The following is a 21863-nucleotide window of genomic DNA, read 5'->3' on the forward strand; positions in this document are numbered from 1 at the left end:
CCTTCCATTAAAACTTCTTCTTAATAGGTGGCGCTGTTTTCACTTTGGGAAAAAATCGTGCCCAAATGAAACGGCCTCGTACTCTGTTCTAGATCATACAATATGCATATTATTATTACTATTGGATAGAAAACACTCAGAAGTTTCTAAAACTGTTTGAATTATATCTGTGAGTAAAACAGAACTCATTTGGCAGCAAACTTCCAGACAGGAAGTGAAAATTCTGAAAACGAGGCTCTGTTTCAGGGCCTGCCTATTCAACTGGCTTATATTTATTGATCTGTATGCACTTCATACGCCTTCCACTAGATGTCAACGGGCAGTAGAAGGTTGAATGGGGTGTCTAGCTTGATGTGAGGCCGAATAAGAGCTTTTGGAGTGACAGGTCCGCTCTTTTGTCAGTTTTCAACTGCGCGCCGGGGAACCTCACATTGTCTTCTGAAAAGCGTTCGGTATACACGACGAATTGCTCCGGCTCTGATTTTATTGGATACATATGAGAAAAACATCATAAAGTAGGATTTTTCAACCGAGTTTGACCAGTTTATTCAATGTTTATTGGGACTTTTGGAATTTTTCGTTCCATGCGCAAAGATTTCTTGGACACGTGAGCTCCGCATGGCTAGCCAAAGTTGCCAATTCGACAGAAGAAATTGACATTCTAAAACCAAACAACGATTTATTCTGGAACTAGGACTCCTTGCACAACATTCTGATGGAAGATCAGCAAAAGTAAGAGAATATTTATGATGTTATTTCGTATTTTTGTGTAATATGTTGGCTCCAACACGGCGGAGAATAGGTGAGCGCTGTCTCACAATAATGCTGTATGTTGTAGTAAAGTTATTTTTAAAAATCTAACACAGCGGTTGCATTAAGAACCAGTGTATCTTTCATTTGCTGTACAACATGTATTTTTTAGTAAAGTTTATGATGAGTTCTTTAGTTAGATTAGGTGACTGTCCAAAATATCTCCGGACATTTTGGTGAATTGTTGCTACGTATTCACAATGTATAACCACGATTTGCAGCTCTAAATATGCACATTTTCGAACAAAACATAAATGTATTGTATAACATGATGTTATAAGACTGTCATCTGATGAAGTTGTCCAAAGGTTAGTGATTAATTTTATCTCTATTGCTGGTTTTTGTGAAAGCTATGTTGGCGGTGAATAAATGGCTTTGTGTGTTTGGCTATTGTGGTGAGATAATATAAATCTATATTGTGTTTTCGCTGTAAAACTTAAAAAATCGGAAATATTGGCTGGATTCACAAGATGTTTATCTTTCATTTGCTGTACACCATCTATTTTTCAAAAATGTTTTATGATGAGTATTTATGTATTTCACATTGCTCTCTGTAATTATTCTGGCTGTTTTGGTGCTATTTGTGATGGTGGCTGCAATGTAAAACTACGATTTATACCTCAAATATGCACATTTTCGAACAAAACATAAATGTATTGTATAACATGATGTTATAAGACTGTCATCTGATGAAGTTGTTCAAGGTTAGTGATTCATTTTATCTCTATTTCTGGGTTTTGTGAAAGCTACCTATGCGGTGGAAACACGGTGAAAACATGGCGTTGTGTGTTTGGCTATTGTGGTTAGCTAATATAAATACATATTGTGTTTTCGCTGTAAAACATTTTAAAAATCGGAAATGATGGCTGGATTCACAAGATGTTTATCTTTCATTTGCTGTATTGGACTTGTGATTTCATGAAATTATATTATATGATATCCCTGTCCCGTTAGGCTAGGCTATGCTAGTCAGCTTTTTTGATGAGGATGCTCCCGGATCCGGGATGGGTAGCACTGAAAGGTTAAACGGTTTAAAGGGGAAATCTGCTATTCAAACAACAACAATGTGGACAACCTGCCACTGTTTGGGTAAACAGCTGAGGGACGGGGCTGAAGAAATGTAACCACTCTCAAATTCATAGACGGAGATATGGATACAAAGAATCACCATCCATGAGACCACAATTATAATTTAAACATGTTTTGAGGCTATACAGTGTTTTAGAGGTGGAGGAGAGGGGAAGAGAGGGGGAGGAGGGGAGAGGAGAGGGGGAGGAAAGAAAAAGAAGAGGGGGAGGCCAGGGAGAGGAGAGGGGGAGGAGGGGGAGAGGATAGGGGGAGGAAAGGAGAAGAAGAGGGGAAGAGAGGAGAGGGGAAGAGAGGGGGAGGAGAGGAGAGGGGAAGAGAGGGGAAGAGAGGGGGAGAGGATAGGGGGAGGAAAGGAGAAGAAGAGGGGAAGAGAGGAGAGGGAGAGGAAAGGAGAGGGGGAGGAGAGAAGAGAGGAGAGAAGAGGAGAGAAAAGGAGACGGTGAGGAGAGGAGAGGGAGAGGAGTGGGAGGAGAGGAGAGGAGAGAAGAAAGGAGGAGAGAAGAGGAGAGGAGAGAAGAGGAGAGTGGGAGGAGAGGAGAGTGGGAGGAAAGGAGAGGAGAGGGGGAGGAGAGGAGTAGGGGAGGAGAGAAGAGGGGGAGGAGAGGCGAAGAGAGGAGAGGGGGAGAAGATGAGAGGAGGAGGAGAGGAGTAGGGGAGGAGAGAAGATGGGGAGGAGTGAGGGAGAAGAGGAAAGGAAAGGGGGAGAAGAGGAGAGGAGACGGGAAGTAGAGAGGGAGAAGAGGAGAGGAGGAGGAGAGGAGTGGGGGAAGAGAGAGGGAGAAGAGGAGAGGGGTAGGAGAGAAGAGGGGAGGAGAAGAGGAGTGGGGAAGGAGAGGAGAGAGGTGACAATGAGGACAAACATGAATCCAGTGGGACATGAATCCAGTGGGACCAGTGGAGTGTGCGTGGTTGTGTGTATGTGTATGTTTGTGTGTGTGTCTGTGTGTTTGTGTGTGTGTGTTTAGAAGCTAAGGAGAGAGCTTCATCAGAGCCTGTCTGCGCTCCCTTTCTATATTTACTACCAACAAGAGAGAAGGCTAGAAACAGACATGTAAGGGGTGTGAACTGGCGGCAGAGAAGTCAGACGCAGGAGAGAAATAACTGTTTCCAACGACGCAGTTTATGAACAAGACCCACCGGAAAACAGAATAATAAAATAAATGGGTACATAACCCAACGCACATCAGGACAGACGTGCACAAGCACTTACAATAAACAATCACCGACATGGACATGAGGGGAAACAGAGGGTTAAATACACAACATGTAATTGATGGGATTGGAACCAGGTGTGATACAAGACAAGACAAAACCAAAGGAAAATGAAAAGAGGATCAGCGATGGCTAGAAGGTCGGTGACTTTGACCGCCGAACGTCGCCCGAACAAGGAGAGGGACCAACTTCGGCGGAAGTCGTGACAAGACATAAAAAAACAACTACAGAAGAACAGGACAGAAAAAGAGTAAATGTTAAAAATGAACAGAAGATACAGGCGTTCAGGTGAACCCCAAAACTACCCCTACACCAATGGAGGCTCCTCAGTGGAGGAAGGGGAGGACCATCCTCCTCTGTGAATTGTATAAAAATGTAAATAGTGAAATATTTAAAAAGTTATCCTGTTTAGATAAAACTATACTAAATATATTCAAGTCACCAAATAATTGATTAAAACTCACTGTTTTGTAATGAAGGTCTACAGTAGCCTCAACAGCACTCTGTAGGGTAGCACCATGGTGTAGCTGGAGGACAGCTAGCGTCTGTCCTCCTCTGGGTACATTGACTTCAATACAAAACCTAGGAGGCTCATGGTTCTCACCCCCTTCCATAGACTTACACAGTTATTATGACAACTTCCGGAGGACGTCCTCCAACCTATCAGAGCTCTTGCAGCATGAACTGACATGCTGTCCACCCAATCAAAGGATCAGAGAATGAATCTAGTACTGAAGCATAAGCTACAGCGAGCTAGCACCGCAGTGCATAAAATGTGGTGAGTAGTTGACTCAAAGAGAGAGAAAGACAATAGTTGAACAGTTTTGAACAAATTAATTTATTCAAAAATGAAGGAGAAACAGATGCAGCTTGACAGTTAAGCCATCTGAAACACCTGGCTCAAACAGAGAGGGATGATTTTGCAGTAACTAAACACTGATACCACAGATAGACAAGGACAGTCACACAAAACACTGATACACTGATAGACAAGGACAGTCACACAAAACACTGATAGACCAATAGACAAGGACAGTCACACAAAACACTGATAGACAAGGACAGTCACACAAAACACTGATACACTGACAGACAAGGACAGTCACACAAAACACTGATAGACCAATAGACAAGGACAGTCACACAAAACACTGATAGACTGATAGACAAGGACAGTCACACAAAACACTGATAGACTGATAGACAAGGACAGTCACACAAAACACTGATAGACTAATAGACAAGGACAGTCACACAAAACACTGATACACTGGTAGACAAGGACAGTCACACAAAACACTGATACACCAATAGACAAGGACAGTCACATAAAACACTGATACACCAATAGACAAGGACAGTCCCACACATTTAAAATACAAGCATATAGAAACAATGCAACAAAAATATTATGTCTGTCAGAGTGTGTGTGTCCTCACAGTCCACGCTGTGACAAAAATATGACAGAACTGTCATGTGACCTTATCCAACAGTACCTGGAACACATTATACTGAATTTCTCCTAATGTCATGTGACCTTATCCAACAGTACCTGGAACACATTATACTGAATTTCTCCTAATGTCATGTGACCTTATCCAACGGTACCTGGAACACATTACACTGAATTTCTCCTAATGTCATGTGACCTTATCCAACAGTACCTGGAACACATTATACTGAATTTCTCCTAATGTCATGTGACCTTATCCAACGGTACCTGGAACACATTACACTGAATTTCTCCTAATGTCATGTGACCTTATCCAACAGTACCTGGAACACATTATACTGAATTTCTCCTCTATTTTATTTCATGAATAATTCAAATTAAAGTACCAATTATCCTACTGGCTCAAAGTGTGGCTCAGGGTACCGTTGGTCTCTGTCCAGGGAGCTGAGCTCTGCCATGGTGGTCACACTATTATAATACCATAAAAGACCCATTCCTTAAAGTCTCATAAATTGAGAACTGTGGTCTGCTTACTGTAGTTAAGCAACACTAAAGGGTAACATTGTACAACCGACCTGGTCCTTCTCTACACGCTGTATACTGTGTCGTCTTACATCCCATTTCAAATGAAATACTATATATTCCTGTTCTAACAGAGTACATTTACATTTAACTGCTGATCCAAGGTCAGCTCTGTGTTTCCACACCTGATGGTTAGGGTTAGAATTTGGGAAGGGTAAAATGATCGTAGGTGTGAATAAGGGCATCTTCTTCTATTATTGTTATACTGTAGTGTTACCCTGTTCCTAGAGAGCTACCATCCTGTAGGTTTCAACTCCAACCCTGTTCCTGGAGAGATACCCTCCTGTAGGTTTCAACTCCAACCCTGTTCCTAGAGAGCTACCCTCCTGTAGGTTTCAACTCCAACCCTGTTCCTGGAGAGAGACCCTCCTGTAGGTTTCAACTCCAACCCTGTTCCTAGAGAGCTACCCTCCTGTAGGTTTCAACTCCAACCCTGTTCCTAGAGAGCTACCATCCTGTAGGTTTCAACTCCAACCCTGTTCCTGGAGAGATACCCTCCTGTAGGTTTCAACTCCAACCCTGTTCCTGGAGAGACACCACACACACACACACACACACACACACACACACACACACACACACACACACACATACAGACACACACGCACGCACACGCACACACGCACACACAAACATACACACACACACACAGCACATAGCACACATACACACACACACATACGCATACGCACACAACACACATACACACACACACACACACACACACACATGCACACACACACAAACAATACACACACACATACACACACGCACACACACACAACATGCACACACACACACACACACACACACACACACACACACACACACACACACACACACACACACACACACACACACACACACACACACACACACACACACACACACACTTCCCCTTGTCTCTGTTCTGTGTTAACGTGTCTTGATTAATGAAGACGGGAGACGTGCTGACAGTGTGTGGAAGGCTCTTCATCTAACCCATTCCCATGATCTGAAGGAAGAACAGTGTGATATAGGACACCCAGGGAGGGCAGACAGATGAAGGGAGAACAGTGTGATATAGGACACCCAGGGAGGGCAGACAGATGAAGGGAGAACAGTGTGATATAGGACACCCAGGGAGGGCAGACAGATGAAGGGAGAACGGTGTGATATAGGACACCCAGGGAGGGCAGACAGATGAAGGGAGAACAGTGTGATATAGGACACCCAGGGAGGGCAGACAGATGAAGGGAGAACAGTGTGATATAGGACACCCAGGGAGGGCAGACAGATGAAGGGAGAACAGTGTGACATAGGACACCCAGGGAGGGCAGACAGATGAAGGGAGAACAGTGTGATATAGGACACCCAGGGAGGGCAGACAGATGAAGGGAGAACAGTGTGATATAGGACACCCAGGGAGGGCAGACAGATGAAGGGAGAACAGTGTGATATAGGACACCCAGGGAGGGCAGACAGATGAAGGGAGAACAGTGTGATATAGGACACCCAGGGAGGGCAGACAGATGAAGGGAGAACAGTGTGATATAGGACACCCAGGGAGGGCAGACAGATGAAGGGAGAACAGTGTGATATAGGACACCCAGGGAGGGAAGAAAGATGTGCATTTTGTTATTTGTATTTATTAGGAATCCCCATTAGCTGTTGCCAAGGCAGCAACTACTCTTCCTGGCTTCCAAACACATTAAGGCACTTACATTACACATAAAAATAAATGAAAAAATGTACATCATGTACCATTATTACACCACTACATATCTACAATACAAAATGTATAATACCACCATACAACAATATAACAATGTAGGTGTGTGTAGAGTGTGTGTGATAGTGTGAGTGTGCATATGCTTGTGTCTGTACCTTTGTGTGTGTCTCTTCACAGTCCCCGCTGTTCAACAAGATGTATTTTTACCTGTTTTTTAAAATCTGATTTTACTGCTTGCATCAGTTACTTGATGTGGAATAAAGTTCCATGTAGTCATGGCTCTATGTAGTACTGTGTGCCTCCCATAGTCTGTTTTGGACTTGGGGACTGTGAAGAGACCTCTGGTGGCATGTCTTGTGGGGTATGCATGTGTGTCCGAGCTGTGTGCCAGTAGTTTAGACAGACACCTCTGTGCATTCATCATGTCTATTCCTCTCACATATACAAGTAGTGTTGAAGTCAGTCTCTCTTCCACTTTGAGCCAGGAGAGATTGAGATGCATATTATTAATGCTAGCTCTCTGTGTGTATTTAAGGGCCAGCCGTGCTGCTCTGTTCTAAGCCAATTGTAATTTTCCTCAAGTCCCTCTTTGTGGCACCTGACCACACGACTGAACAGTAGTCCAGGTGTGACAAAACTAGGGCCTGTAGGACCTGCCTTGTTGATAGTGTTGTTAAGAAAGCAGAGCATCACTTTATTATGGACAGACTTCTCCCCATCTTAGCTACTACTGCATCAATATGTTTTGACCATGACAGTTTACAATCCAGGGTTACTCCAAGCAGTTTAGTCGAATCAACGTGCTGATTTTCTACATTATTTATTAGAAGATATAGTTGATGTTTAGGGTTTAGTGAATGATTTGTCCCAATGCTTTACGTTTTAGAAATATTTAGGACTAACATAATCCTTGCCACACTATGATTACAGTTCTCAAAGAGAACAGTAATGACAGTGTAATCATAGATGGAGGGACTGTAATCACAGTGTAATCATAGAGAGCGGCAGTGTAATCATAGACAGAGGCACTGTAATCACAGTGTAATCATAGAGAGCGGCAGTGTAATCATAGAGAGAGGCACTGTAATCACAGTGTAATCATAGACAGAGGCACTGTAATCACAGTGTAATCATAGAGAGCGGCAGTGTAATCGTAGATAGAGGCACTGTAATCACAGTGTAATCATAGACAGAGGCACTGTAATCACAGTGTAATCATAGACAGAGGCACTGTAATCACAGTGTAATCGTAGATGGAGGGACTGTAATCACAGTGTAATCATAGACAGAGGCACTGTAATCACAGTGTAATCATAGACAGAGGCACTGTAATCACAGTGTAATCATAGAGAGCGGCACTGTAATCACAGTGTAATCATAGACAGAGGCACTGTAATCACAGTGTAATCATAGAGAGAGGCACTGTAATCACAGTGTAATCATAGACAGAGGCACTGTAATCACAGTGTAATCATAGAGAGCGGCACTGTAATCACAGTGTAATCATAGATGGAGGGACTGTAATCACAGTGTAATCATAGACAGAGGCACTGTAATCACAGTGTAATCATAGACAGAGGCACTGTAATCACAGTGTAATCATAGACAGAGGCACTGTAATCACAGTGTAATCATAGACAGAGGCACTGTAATCACAGTGTAATTATAGACAGAGGCACTGTAATCACAGTGTAATCATAGACGGAGGGACTGTAATCACAGTGCAATCATAGACAGAGGCACTGTAATCACAGTGTAATCATAGACAGAGGCACTGTAATCACAGTGTAATCATAGACGGAGGCACTGTAATCACAGTGTAATCATAGACAGAGGCACTGTAATCACAGTGTAATCATAGACGGAGGCACTGTAATCACAGTGTAATCGTAGATAGAGGCACTGTAATCACAGTGTAATCATAGACAGAGGCACTGTAATCACAGTGTAATCATAGACGGAGGCACTGTAATCACAGTGTAATCATAGACAGAGGCACTGTAATCACAGTGTAATCATAGACGGAGGCACTGTAATCACAGTGTAATCATAGACGGAGGCACTGTAATCACAGTGTAATCATAGACAGAGGCACTGTAATCACAGTGTAATTATAGACAGAGGCACTGTAATCACAGTGTAATCATAGACGGAGGGACTGTAATCACAGTGCAATCATAGACAGAGGCACTGTAATCACAGTGTAATCATAGACAGAGGCACTGTAATCACAGTGTAATCATAGACGGAGGCACTGTAATCACAGTGTAATCGTAGATAGAGGCACTGTAATCACAGTGTAATCATAGACAGAGGCACTGTAATCACAGTGTAATCATAGACGGAGGCACTGTAATCACAGTGTAATCATAGAGAGAGGCACTGTAATCACAGTGTAATCATAGACAGAGGCACTGTAATCACAGTGTAATCATAGACGGAGGCACTGTAATCACAGTGTAATCATAGACGGAGGCACTGTAATCACAGTGTAATCATAGACAGAGGCACTGTAATCACAGTGTAATCATAGACGGAGGCACTGTAATCACAGTGTAATCATAGACAGAGGCACTGTAATCACAGTGTAATCATAGACGGAGGCACTGTAATCACAGTGTAATCATAGACGGAGGCACTGTAATCACAGTGTAATCATAGATAGAGGCACTGTAATCACAGTGTAATCATAGACGGAGGCACTGTAATCACAGTGTAATCGTATTCAGTGTGATCTACCTGCTGAATGGGTGTACACAAAGAATGTCTCTCCAATAGTAGTACCAAAACATTGAAAAAGGTTTTCTCAAAAGTGAATTTACAACTTTTATACAACGTAAAAAACAGAAATTCAAATGTTTCTACATAAGACCGAATCCAGGTGGTGAGTCACATATCTCTATATCACCACTGACTGCAGCCTTTCACTGTCTGTGAGTCAGTTGATCTGCAGTAAGATCTCTGAATACACACAATCTAAAGGAGAAAATGCATCTCAGTCGTTATTAAGAACTTCATTTTTCTGTGAAACAGCAGCATTGATCGGGTAATTGTGAGTTAATTGCAAATTGGGAAAGTTTCCATGTTATTATTAGACACCAACTTTGTAAGTATGTACTGTGTGCTGTATGTACTGTATGTACTGTGTGCTGTATGTACTGTATGTACTGTGTGCTGTATGTACTGTATGTACTGTGTGCTGTATGTACTCTATGTACTGTATGTACTGTGTGCTGTATGTACTGTGTGCTGTATGTACTGTGTGCTGTATGTGCTGTATGAACTGTATGTACTGTGTGCTGTGTGTACTGTATGTACTGTATGTACTGTGTGCTGTATGTACTGTGTGCTGTATGTACTGTGTGCTGTATGTACTGTATGTACTGTATGTACTGTGTGCTGTATGTACTGTATGTACTGTGTGCTGTATGAACTGTATGTACTGTGTGCTGTATGTACTGTATGTACTGTATGTACTGTATGTGCTGTGTGCTGTATGTGCTGTGTGCTGTATGTACTGTATGTAATGTATGTACTGTGTGCTGTATGTGCTGTATGAACTGTATGTACTGTGTGCTGTATGTACTGTATGTACTGTATGTACTGTATGTGCTGTGTGCTGTATGTGCTGTGTGCTGTATGTACTGTATGAACTGTATGTACTGTGTGCTGTATGTGCTGTATGTACTGTATGTACTGTGTGCTGTATGTACTGTATGTACTGTGTGCTGTATGTACTGTATGTACTGTGTGCTGTATGTACTGTATGTGTTGTGTGCTGTATGTACTGTATGTACTGTGTGCTGTATGTACTGTATGTGCTGTGTGCTGTATGTGCTGTATGTACTGTGTGCTGTATGTGCTGTATGTACTGTGTGCTGTATGTACTGTATGTACTGTGTGCTGTATGTACTGTATGTACTGTGTGCTGTATGTACTGTATGCACTGTGTGCTGTATGTACTGTGTGTACTGTGTGCTGTATGTACTGTATGTGCTGTGTGCTGTATGTACTGTATGTACTGTATGTACTGTGTACTGTATGTGCTGTGTGCTGTATGTGCTGTGTGCTGTATGTACTGTGTGCTGTATGTGCTGTATGTACTGTATGTGCTGTGTGCTGTATGTACTGTGTGCTGTATGTGCTGTATGTACTGTATGTGCTGTATGTACTGTAGGTACTGTATGTACTGTGTGCTGTATGTACTGTATGTACTGTATGTACTGTATGTACTGTGTGCTGTATGTACTGTATGTACTGTGTGCTGTATGTGCTGTATGTGCTGTATGTACTGTATGTACTGTGTGCTGTATGTGCTGTATGTACTGTATGTATTGTATGTACTGTATGTGATGTATGTACTGTATGTGCTGTATGTACTGTATGTACTGTATGTGCTGTATGTACTGTGTGCTGTATGTACTGTATGTGCTGTGTGCTGTATGTACTGTGTGCTGTATGTACTGTGTGCTGTATGTGCTGTATGTGCTGTGTGCTGTATGTACTGTGTGCTGTATGTGCTGTATGTGCTGTATGTACTGTATGTGCTGTATGTACTGTATGTACTGTGTGCTGTATGTACTGTATGTACTGTATGTATTGTGTGCTGTATGTACTGTATGTACTGTATGTACTGTGTGCTGTATGTACTGTATGTACTGTATGTACTGTGTGCTGTATGTACTATATGTACTGTATGTACTGTATGTACTGTATGTATTGTATGTACTGTATGTGATGTATGTACTGTATGTGCTGTATGTACTGTATGTACTGTATGTACTGTGTGCTGTATGTGATGTGTGTACTGTAGGTACTGTATGTACTGTGTGTACTGTATGTACTCTATGTGCTGTATGTACTGTGTGCTGTATGTACTGTATGTACTGTATGTGATGTGTGTACTGTATTTACTGTGTGCTGTATGTACTGTATGTGATGTGTGTGCTGTATGTGCTGTATGTAATGTGTGTACTGTATGTACTGTGTGCTGTATGTACTGTATGTACTGTATGTGATGTGTGTGCTGTATGTGCTGTATGTGCTGTATGTGATGTGTGTACTGTATGTACTGTATGTGATGTGTGTACTGTATGTGATGTGTGTACTGTATGTACTGTATGTGATGTGTGTACTGTATGTACTGTATGTGATGTGTGTACTGTATGTACTGTATGTGCTGTATGTACTGTGTGCTGTATGACCTGTGTGCTGTATGTACTGTATGTGATGTGTGTACTGTATGTACTGTATGTGATGTGTGTACTGTATGTACTGTATGTGATGTGTGTACTGTATGTGATGTGTGTACTGTATGTACTGTATGTGATGTGTGTGCTGTATGTACTGTATGTGCTGTATGTACTGTATGTACTGTATGTACTGTATGTGCTGTATGTACTGTGTGTACTGTATGTACTGTATGTACTGTGTGCTGTATGTACTGTGTGCTGTATGACCTGTGTGCTGTATGTACTGTATGTGCTGTGTGCTGTATGTACTCTATGTACTGTATGTGCTGTATGTACTGTATGTACTGTATGTGCTGTATGTGCTGTGTGTACTGTATGTACTGTATGTACTGTGTGCTGTATGTACTGTATGTACTGTATGTACTGTATGTACTGTGTGTACTGTATGTACTGTATGTACTGTGTGCTGTATGTGCTGTATGTACTGTATGTACTGTATGTACTATATGTGCAAGATGTAATGAATACCATAGAAAAAGACTGACTAGAACAGTTATTCCCATTCAAGTCAATGTTCTGTGATGAGTGGATCTATATTACAATACCGAAAACCTCTTATCATGCTCATTTCTGAAGAAAGATAAGACTTTCATGATGTAATGTAGTTTTAGCCTGGTGCAAGATCGGTTTGTGCTCTATAGCTAACTCATTGGCTATACCTCACAAACAGATCGGGAACCAGTCTAAATGTGTTTTATCTTCCTTATGCCCATCTCCTGAACCAGCTGCTTATTCGCTGATGGACAGCTTGAGAAGTTCAGCGGGTTCAGAGAATGTTGCTGTTGTCGTGGTGCTGTGTCACAGGATTCTAGAACCATTAACATAACAGACTTCAGAGAATAGAATCAGAATCAGATTTCCAACAAACAACTGTTCTCATTGTAAATGGTCAGTCCGTTTAGATTAGAACTCTATATAATAGTGTCTGTTGCTGAATGACATTCTAAAGCAGCATGTACCTGTTCCGGGTTATCATAGCCATTTACCAAGCAGGAATATGGTGGGGAGTCAGACTCAAATTATGTCTTTGACATTCACATGAGACTATTTTGCCTCTAAGGTGACAATCTTCTTGTATGAATGCTTAATAACACCGGAAATAATCAAAGCACTGAGAGACACTCCACTCACCTTAGCCTCAGATGTAGATTCTAGGAAGCATAGTCGATTTCCGAGTCCCTCCACGGACAGACAAAACTTGCGATTCTCCTTCTGGATGGTGGCGACACTCTGCAGCACCACCTCATCATCCTGTCAGGGGAGAAGGAGACAGGAGAGGAGAGGAGAGGAGAGGAGAGGAGAGGAGAGGAGAGGAGAGGAGGGGAGGGGAGGGGAGGGGAGGGGAGGGGAGGAAGAGAAGAGGAGAGGAGACAGTATAAAGATTCTGAACAACAATATTCCCTAAATGCAAGCACACGAGGGTGAAGCATTTCCTTACCTGTAGTCTAACATGGCCTCTCTTCACTTTAGAGAATAACAACACAAGCAAACACAAGCAAAACAGCTAATTCTACTCTCTTTTAGTTTGTTTTCTGCTCAGCTGTACTTGCTATACTGTTGTCATGCCTGCTAGCTTTTCTACTTTTATCAGTCCAGCTCTTTCTCATCAGAAAAGGAGACTAGGAGAGAAAGTCAGACACTTGATATCTCCTAACAACATGCCCAAACCGGACGCACGCGTGCGTCATCGTTCGCAAAATGATTTTGTCCCCCCACACCAAACGCGATCATGACACGCAGGTTGAAATATCAAAACAAACTCTGAATAAAGTATATTAATTTGGGGACAGGTAGAAAAGCATTAAACATTTATGGCAATTTAGCTAGCTAGCTTGCAGTAGCTAGCTAATTTGTCCTATTTAGCTAGCTTGCTGTTGCTAGCTAATTTGTCCTGGAATATAAACGTTGAGTTGTTATTTTACCTGAAATGCACAAGGTCCTCTACTCTGACAATTAATCCACACATAAAACGTTCAACCAAATCCTTTCTAGTCATCTCTCCTCCTTCCAGGCTTTTCTTCTTTGGACTTTATATGGCGATTGGCATCTAACTTTCATAGGTGTCCAAATCTAACTGCCTGTAGCTCTGGACCTGAAGCAAGGATATACATATTCTTGATACCATTTGAAAGGAAACACGTTGAAGTTTGTGGAAATGTAAAAGGAATGTAGGAGAATATAACACATTAGATCTGGTAAAAGAAAATACAAAGAAAAAACAACTTTTTTTTTTGTACCATCATCTTTGAAATGCAAGAGAAAGGCCATAATGTATTATTCCAGCCCAGGCTCAATTTAGATTTTGGCCACGAGATGGCAGCAGTGAATGGGCAAAGGTTTATACTGATCCAATGAACCATTGCATTTCTGTTCAAAATGTTGTATCAAGACTACCCAAATGTGCCTAATTGGTTTATTAATAACTTTTCAAATTCAAAACTCTGCACTCTCCTCAAACAATAGCATGGTATTATTTCGCTGTAATAGCTACTGTATATTGGACAGTGCAGTTAGATTAACAAGAATTTAAGCTTTTTTTTTTTTTTTATATAAATTTTCTCCCATTTTCTCCCCAATTTTCGTGGTATCCAATCGCTAGTAATTACTATCTTGTCTCATCGCTACAACTCCCGTACGGGCTCGGGAGAGACGAAGGTCGAAAGCCATGCGTCCTCCGAAGCACAACCCAACCAAGCCGCACTCCTTCTTAACACAGCGCGCCTCCAACCCGGAAGCCAGCCGCACCAATGTGTCGGAGGAAACACCGTGTACCTGGCCCCCTTGGTTAGCGCGCACTGCGCCCGGCCCGCCACAGGAGTCGCTGGAGCGCGATGAGACAAGGATATCCCTACCGGCCAAACCCTCCCTAACCCGGACGACGCTATGCTAATTGTGCGTCGCCCCACGGACCTCCCGGTCGCGGCCGGCTGCGACAGAGCCTGGGCGCGAACCCAGAGACTCTGGTGGCGCAGTTAGCACTGCGATGCAGTGCCCTAGACCACTGCGCCACCCGGGAGGCGAATTTAAGCTTTCTGCCAATATCATGTCTATGTCCTGGGAAATGTTCTTGTTACTTACAACCTCATGCTAATCGCATTAGCCTACGTTAGCTCAACCGTCCCGCAGGGGACCCACCGATCCTGTAGAGGTTTTAAGTAACATTCTGTCTTATGTAACCATACCAAACGTAACATATCATACTAATTTGAGTGTCCTGGATTCACACTTACTATGTTGTGTCTAGTCTATGAGACCGAGCTGGCTTCTCCACCCTTGCAAAACGCATCAAGTGCTGGAGGGTCATTATGCTGAGCAGGGCCATGCAAGATTTATGAATGTTATGAGAGGATCGTAAGAACAACCCGAGTACAGAATAATTCATGGAATCAGCCGTTTTATCAGTATATATAATCATATCAGGGGAAAGCGTTTAGAAAGTACCGAAAAGGATAAACCATCGGTAGTTGCATCAAAAACAGCATCAAAAAGCCCCCCAAAAAGTTAGAGCCCTTCTATTGCCAGAATAAATATATTACCCATGAAACCTTGTTTTTAACCCATTTCCATTATCTAACTGATTCAAGGAGACCTGGGTCATATTCATGAGTGCACACCGACACCGTAGCAAAACGTTTTGCAACGGCAAACAAGAACAAGCATTTTTTTAATTGACAAATTCAGGTAATCCCTCACCGTTTTGGGAGCTTGCTTCCGTTTCGTTCCTAGTGAATATGACCCTGGTTTTATTGCGGAAGATCCTACAATCACTCATCCATCTCTCTCTTTCTGTTTTCCTTGGCAACTCCCACACAGACCACAGATATTGATTTGTGTCTCTGACATTTTTACTGACGGGCCTCCATCTCCATATCTCTCCATCTCTCTCCATATCTCTCTCCATCTCTCTCCATCTCTCTCCATCTCTCTCCCTCTCTCTCCCTCTCTCTCCATCTCTCTCCCTCTCTCTCTCCCTCTCTCTCTCTCTCTCTCTCTCTCTCTCTCTCTCTCTCTCTCTCTCTCTCTCTCTCTCTCTCTCTCTCTCTCTCTCTCTCTCTCTCTGTCTCTCCTGCCAGATCATGTCTCATATTAATCGGAGCCGAGAGTTGCTATGGTTCTGTCTCTCTCTATTCGAGCGGCAATAATTCATTGGATCCAGCCCTCTTCACACAGCTGGAACTACCAACCCAGGCCAGTGTAGCAGCGGTGTTTTGGAGTCACACTGCCTCTCATCTCATCTACCTGATGAGGTAATCCTGTCTGGTATCAGTTCCCACCAATTACACCAGCTTATACTTTAAACCCTGCACCTCTGATCCCATATAGGATAGCATCTGAAACCCAGCCTATGTCTGTTGACCCTCTCAACCACATAATTACATATGAGTCATTTAATAGAATCCCCGTGCTCTCGTCACCACAACTGATGCTTAGTTTCACACCAACAACATCATGCAACAACAGCATGGGAATAATATTCAGAATGATTGCCCCACAAAAAGCCATAACAATGCCATTATAAACATGAGAATATTGGTCATAGTAATCCAGAATTGACTGTAATATATTTTACTGTTACACTCCATAACAGAGGCTTGAGGTCTGAGTGATTTCCCCTCAAGTGAAATGTCAGGAGGGAGCCCACCAGGGGCTCGACAGACTTGGCCCGAGAACTCTCCGGAAGCAAGTTTGATGTCTTAAATAACCTTTAGCACAGCCTTCTCTCTCCCTCTCAGTGGATTACAGGCAGAAAACAATGATGCTGGCCCAGAGTCCGGGCCAAGGCACTCCAGTCCTGGCAGCAACTCCTTCTGAATGACTGTGGGGGGGGGGGGTGTGTCTCAAATAGTCCCCTATTCCCTATATAGCCTATTACTTTTGACCAGGGCCCATAGGTTGTGCACTATGTAGGAAAGGGGTGTCAAACTCAATCAGTGTAAGGGCCAAATCGAGAGAAAAAACACAACTCGTTTGCGGGCCACACATACAGTGCCTTGGGAAAGTTTTCAGACCCCTTGACTTTTTCTACATTTTGTTACGTTACAGCTTTATTCTAAAATGGATCAAATAAAATAAAACATCCTCAGCAATCTACACACAATACCCCCTAACGACGAAGTGAAAACAGGTTTTTAAACATGAAAGGACTGAGACCCTTTACTCAGTCCTTTGTTGAAGCACCTTTGGCAGCAATTACAGCCTCAAGTCTTCCTGGGTATGATGCTACAAGCTTGGCACACCTGTCTTTTGGGAGATTCTCCCATTCTTCTCTGCAGATCCTCTCAAGCTCTGTCAGATTGGATGGGGAGCGTTGCTGCACAGCTATTTTCAGGTCTCTCCAGAGATGTTCGATCAGGTTTAAGGCCGGGCTCTGGATGGGCTACTCAAAGATATTCAGAGACTTGTCCTGAAGCCACTCCTGCGTTGTCTTGGCTGTGTACTTAGGGTTGTTGTCCTGTTGGAAGGTGAACCTTCGCCCCAGTCTGAGGTCCTGAGTGCTCTGGAGCAGGTTTTCATCAAGGATCTCTCTGTACTTTGCTCGGTAAATCTTTGCCTCTATCCTGACTAGTCTCCAAGTCCCTGACGCTGAAAAACATCCCCATAGCATGATTCTGCCACCACCATGCCTCACCACCTGAGGAGTGGCTTCCGTCTGGCCACTCTACCATAAAGGCCTGATTGGTGGATAGCTGCAGAGATGGTTGCCCTTCTGGAAGTTTCTCCCATCTCCACAGAGGAACTCTAGAGCTCGGTCAGAGTGACCATCGGGTTCTTGGTCAACTCCCTGACCAACGCCCTTCTCCCCCGATTGCTCAGTTTGGCTGGGCAGCCAGCTCTAGGAAGAGTCTTGGTGGTTCCAAACGTATTCCATTTAAGAATGATGGAGGCCACTGTGTTCTTAATGACCTTCAATGCTGCAGAAATATTTTGGTACCCTTCTCCAGATCTGTGCCTCGACACGATCCTGTCTCGGAGCTCTACGGACAAATCCTTTGACCTCATGGCTTGGTTTTTGCTCTGAAATGCACTGTCAACTGTGGGACCTTATATAGACAGGTGTGTGCCTTTCCAAATCATGTCCAATCAATTGAATTTAACACAGATGGACTCCAATCAAGATGTAGAAACATCTCAAAGAGGATCAATGGAAACAGGATGCACCTCAGCTCAATTTCGAGTCTCATAGCAAAGGGTCTGAATACTTATGTAAATAAGGTATTTCTGTTTTAAATTTTTCATATATTTGCTAACATTTCTAAAAACCTGTTTTTGCTTTGTCATTATGGGGTATTGTGTGCAGATTAATTAGGGGGGGAAAAACATTTGATCCATTTCGGAATAAGGCTGTAATGTATCAAAATGTGGGAAAAGTCAAGGGGTCTGAATACTTTCCGAAGGCACCGTATACTATTATCTATTATGTTTGTTATACAAAAAAAGGTGTATACAACAGTCCCACTGTTTTATTAGAAAAAAAGATGTCCCTTTATAATGTCCATTTACGTACATAGGATGCCGTATAAAGTATTTAAACAAATTAAAACAAGAGATCAAGTAAAGAAGAGATCAATTATATTCGTCCAGCCTTTGCTGCTATACTTGCAGATGTAAATAATATGCTGCGACCCCATTCAAAAAGGATTTAATAACTCCAAATAACAAAAACATAGCTATAGGTAGTTGTGACATTTAAAACTTTAAATATGTTTTTGCACTGCATGGAACCGGTGAGGTTGAATGCAACATTGCTGTATGGTGCACACAAAATGTATTGTTTTTGAGTAGGCAGCCTGGGCTTATAGTTAATCATTGTCAAGCTTTAAAAACCGAACCCAGACTGGTACATTTTAGTAGCCTAGCTAGGACTGTGGCGTGTGTCTGTACACTTTCCCTCCGCTGCGCGCTGTAAACGGGACACACGAATGCAGCGCAATTGATGTTGAATTCACCAATACGACGAGCGCATCAGGCTATACTTTCATAAAAGTTTGACTCAACTGTTGACTCCTACTTTAGTAGTGATTTAGTAGTGTGATTATCTTGTAACTGTTTGATGACCAAGACGACAGTTTCTACAGTAATGAACCGTTGGAATCAAAACTTGGCATGGACAGCACAGTGAAAGAAGGCTGTAGACCAGGTTGCAAAATCCAACTAGGTTGCAAAAATTGAGCGTTTGCTTTAGCCTGCCTGGGAGTGGCAGATGGGTGGGGTTTACACTTTTGCAGCTTTTCTATTTGCTCCATTGCACCAGGCAAGATCAATCAAGCCCGGAAAATGCATTTAAAATTATTTCAAATAGTATTTGCACCCAGGTCTGCTGCAACTATCTGCTAGACAGCTAAAGAGCAGTGTCACAGACTATCTATAGCAGGGGTGTCAAACTAATTTAGCATTCGGGTTTCAACGAGGTCCGGTGGGCCGCACTAACATTTGTTATATTTCCTCACGGTAAAATATCTCTCTCTCTATTTTCTTACTCAAACTACCCGCGGGCCAGATTGGACACCCTCGTGGGCCAGATTGGGCCCAGTATGTTTGACACCTCTGATCTATATGGCTCTGGAGGTCTACTGTCTGAGTGATTGAGCAGCAGCTCGACCTTGTCCCCCGCCCCCCTTACCCCTTTCACACCACATGTCACTTAAACCTGGCAGTAGTCACAACAGAGTCCCAGTCTTAATATAATAGTAATAAATGCCATTTAGCAGACACTTTTATCCAAAGCAACTTACAGTCAGTCATATGTGCATACATTTTACATATGGGTGGTCCCAGGAATCAAACCCACTATTCTGGCATTGCAATCGCCATGCTCTACCAATTGTCTCGACGGCCCATTCAAGTCCCTCTCTCTCTCTCTCTCTCTCTCTCTCTCTCTCTCTCTCTCTCTTTCTCTCTCTGTCTCTCTCTCTCTCTCTCTCTCTCCCTGTCTCTCTTTCTCCCTGTCTCTCTCCCTCTCGCTCGCTCTCTCCCTGTCTCTCTCTCTTTCTCTCCCTTTCTCTTTTCCCATCTCTCTCTCTCTCTCCCTTTCTATTTTCCTTTCTCTCCCTGTCTCTTTCTCTCTCTCTCCCTGTCTCTCTCTCTCCTTCTCTCTCTCTCTCCTTCTTTTCTTTTCTATGCAGCAGCAGGCTGTCTACAGCTGGTCTTAAAGGACAGTAGCAGGCTGTCTACAGCTGGTCTTAAAGGACAGGAGCAGGTGTTTGTGTGGCCTGATGAATCCACAGGGCAGTAACCTGAGATCCCTGATGCTCCCGGTGAGCCAAACAAACTGTCACCACTCCCCTTCTGCTGCCACCAACCTGAACTTGAGAAAAGGTGAATATACTAAAATCCAGTACTTTGTGACACGCATGCTGTGCACATGATCAGTTGGAGGGCAGAGAAGACGCAGGGAAGTAGACTACTAGATGCTGAATGGAAGGAATGAGGTGAATACTGTAGAGTTTAAAGCCTTGTCCCAACCAGCCAGTGTGTAGAGTAGACCTACTAATAGACAGAGGGGGTTGGGAGTCATATTTCTCATAAATGTCAGACAAGGCGATAAGTGCTGATGGAGTTCGATGTTTCTAGCTAAGACAAGAACACCAGGATCAACAGAAAGATAACATTGTTGCAGCAATGACAACAAAACAACATTGTGTAGCCAAATGTTGCATTCATCTGAAAGATAACATGACTAATCTGAAAAGAATGTGGGGTAAAAAGCAGTGGGCATTGGGCACACCCTGGACACACCCTGGACACACCCTGAACACACCCTGGACACACCCTGGACACACCCTGGACACACCCTGGACACACCCTGGACACACCCTGGGCACACCCTGGAGAAAGGCTCCAGGACAAACATTGAATTAACTGAATGTGGTCATTACTTACTAATGTATGTAGTGTGAAAATAAATTAAGATTGAGCGGGCTGGCTCTGTCTCTGTGGTATATAGGCAGAGAGTCACAGGAACACCAGTGTGGCCTTTAATTTATCATAAATGTATCATTGGTGGAAGGCTTTCAGTAGGCACAAAATGGAGGGAAACAAGGAAAGGAATATTTGCAAATGGAAAGGATACCAGCTAGACTTGGATGTTTTTAGGGAGAGCTTGACAAGAAGTTCCTATTGTAACGGCAGTCTACGTCGTCCTCCTCCTCAGACGAGGAGAGGCGAGAAGGATCAGAGGACCAATGTGCAGCGTGGTAATTAGACATAATGAATTTAATCAAACAAAACAAGACACTATACAAAATGACAAAACACACTAACCGTCACAGTCCCGTGTAGCACCAACACTGACACAGGAACAATCACCCACAAACAAACAGTGAGAACAGCCTACCTTAATATGGTTCTCAATCAGAGGAAACGTCAAACACCTGCCTCTAATTGAGAACCATATCAGGCAACACATTTAACCCAACATAGAAACAGACAAACTAGACACACAACATAGAATTCCCACCCAGCTCACGTCCTGACCAACACTAAACAAGCAAAACACATACGAACTCTGGTCAGGACGTTACAGTACCCCCCCCCTGAGGTGCGGACTCCGAACGCACCCCTAAAACTCAAGGGGAGGGTCTGGGTGGGCATCTGTCCGTGGTGGCGGCTCCGGCGGTGGACGAGGACACCACTCCACCACTGTCTTTGTCCCCCTCCTTAGCGTCCTTTGAGTGGCGACCCTCGCCCACGACCTTGGCCTAAGAATCCTCCCCAAGGCCCCCACATGATTAAGGAGGTAGCTCAGGACAGAGAG

General features: G+C 43.2%; 1 protein-coding gene across 1 annotated transcript in view; it reads right to left on the reverse strand.

Moving 5' to 3' along the window:
• The window catches only part of LOC120019396 (ryanodine receptor 3-like), a 146764-nt gene extending 125804 nt beyond the window's left edge, over nt 1-20960 (reverse strand). Inside the window, exons 1-2 of the mRNA XM_038962685.1 lie at nt 20835-20960; nt 13241-13360 (exon numbers count right to left, since the gene is read on the reverse strand). Coding sequence (XP_038818613.1) covers nt 13241-13360; nt 20835-20960 — 246 coding nt within the window. The remainder of the gene's footprint in view (nt 1-13240; nt 13361-20834) is intronic.
• Between the last annotated feature and the right edge of the window lie 903 nt (nt 20961-21863).

This window comes from Salvelinus namaycush, chromosome 24 (assembly GCF_016432855.1).
Source record: "Salvelinus namaycush isolate Seneca chromosome 24, SaNama_1.0, whole genome shotgun sequence".
Classification (NCBI taxonomy): Eukaryota; Metazoa; Chordata; class Actinopteri; order Salmoniformes; family Salmonidae; genus Salvelinus; species Salvelinus namaycush.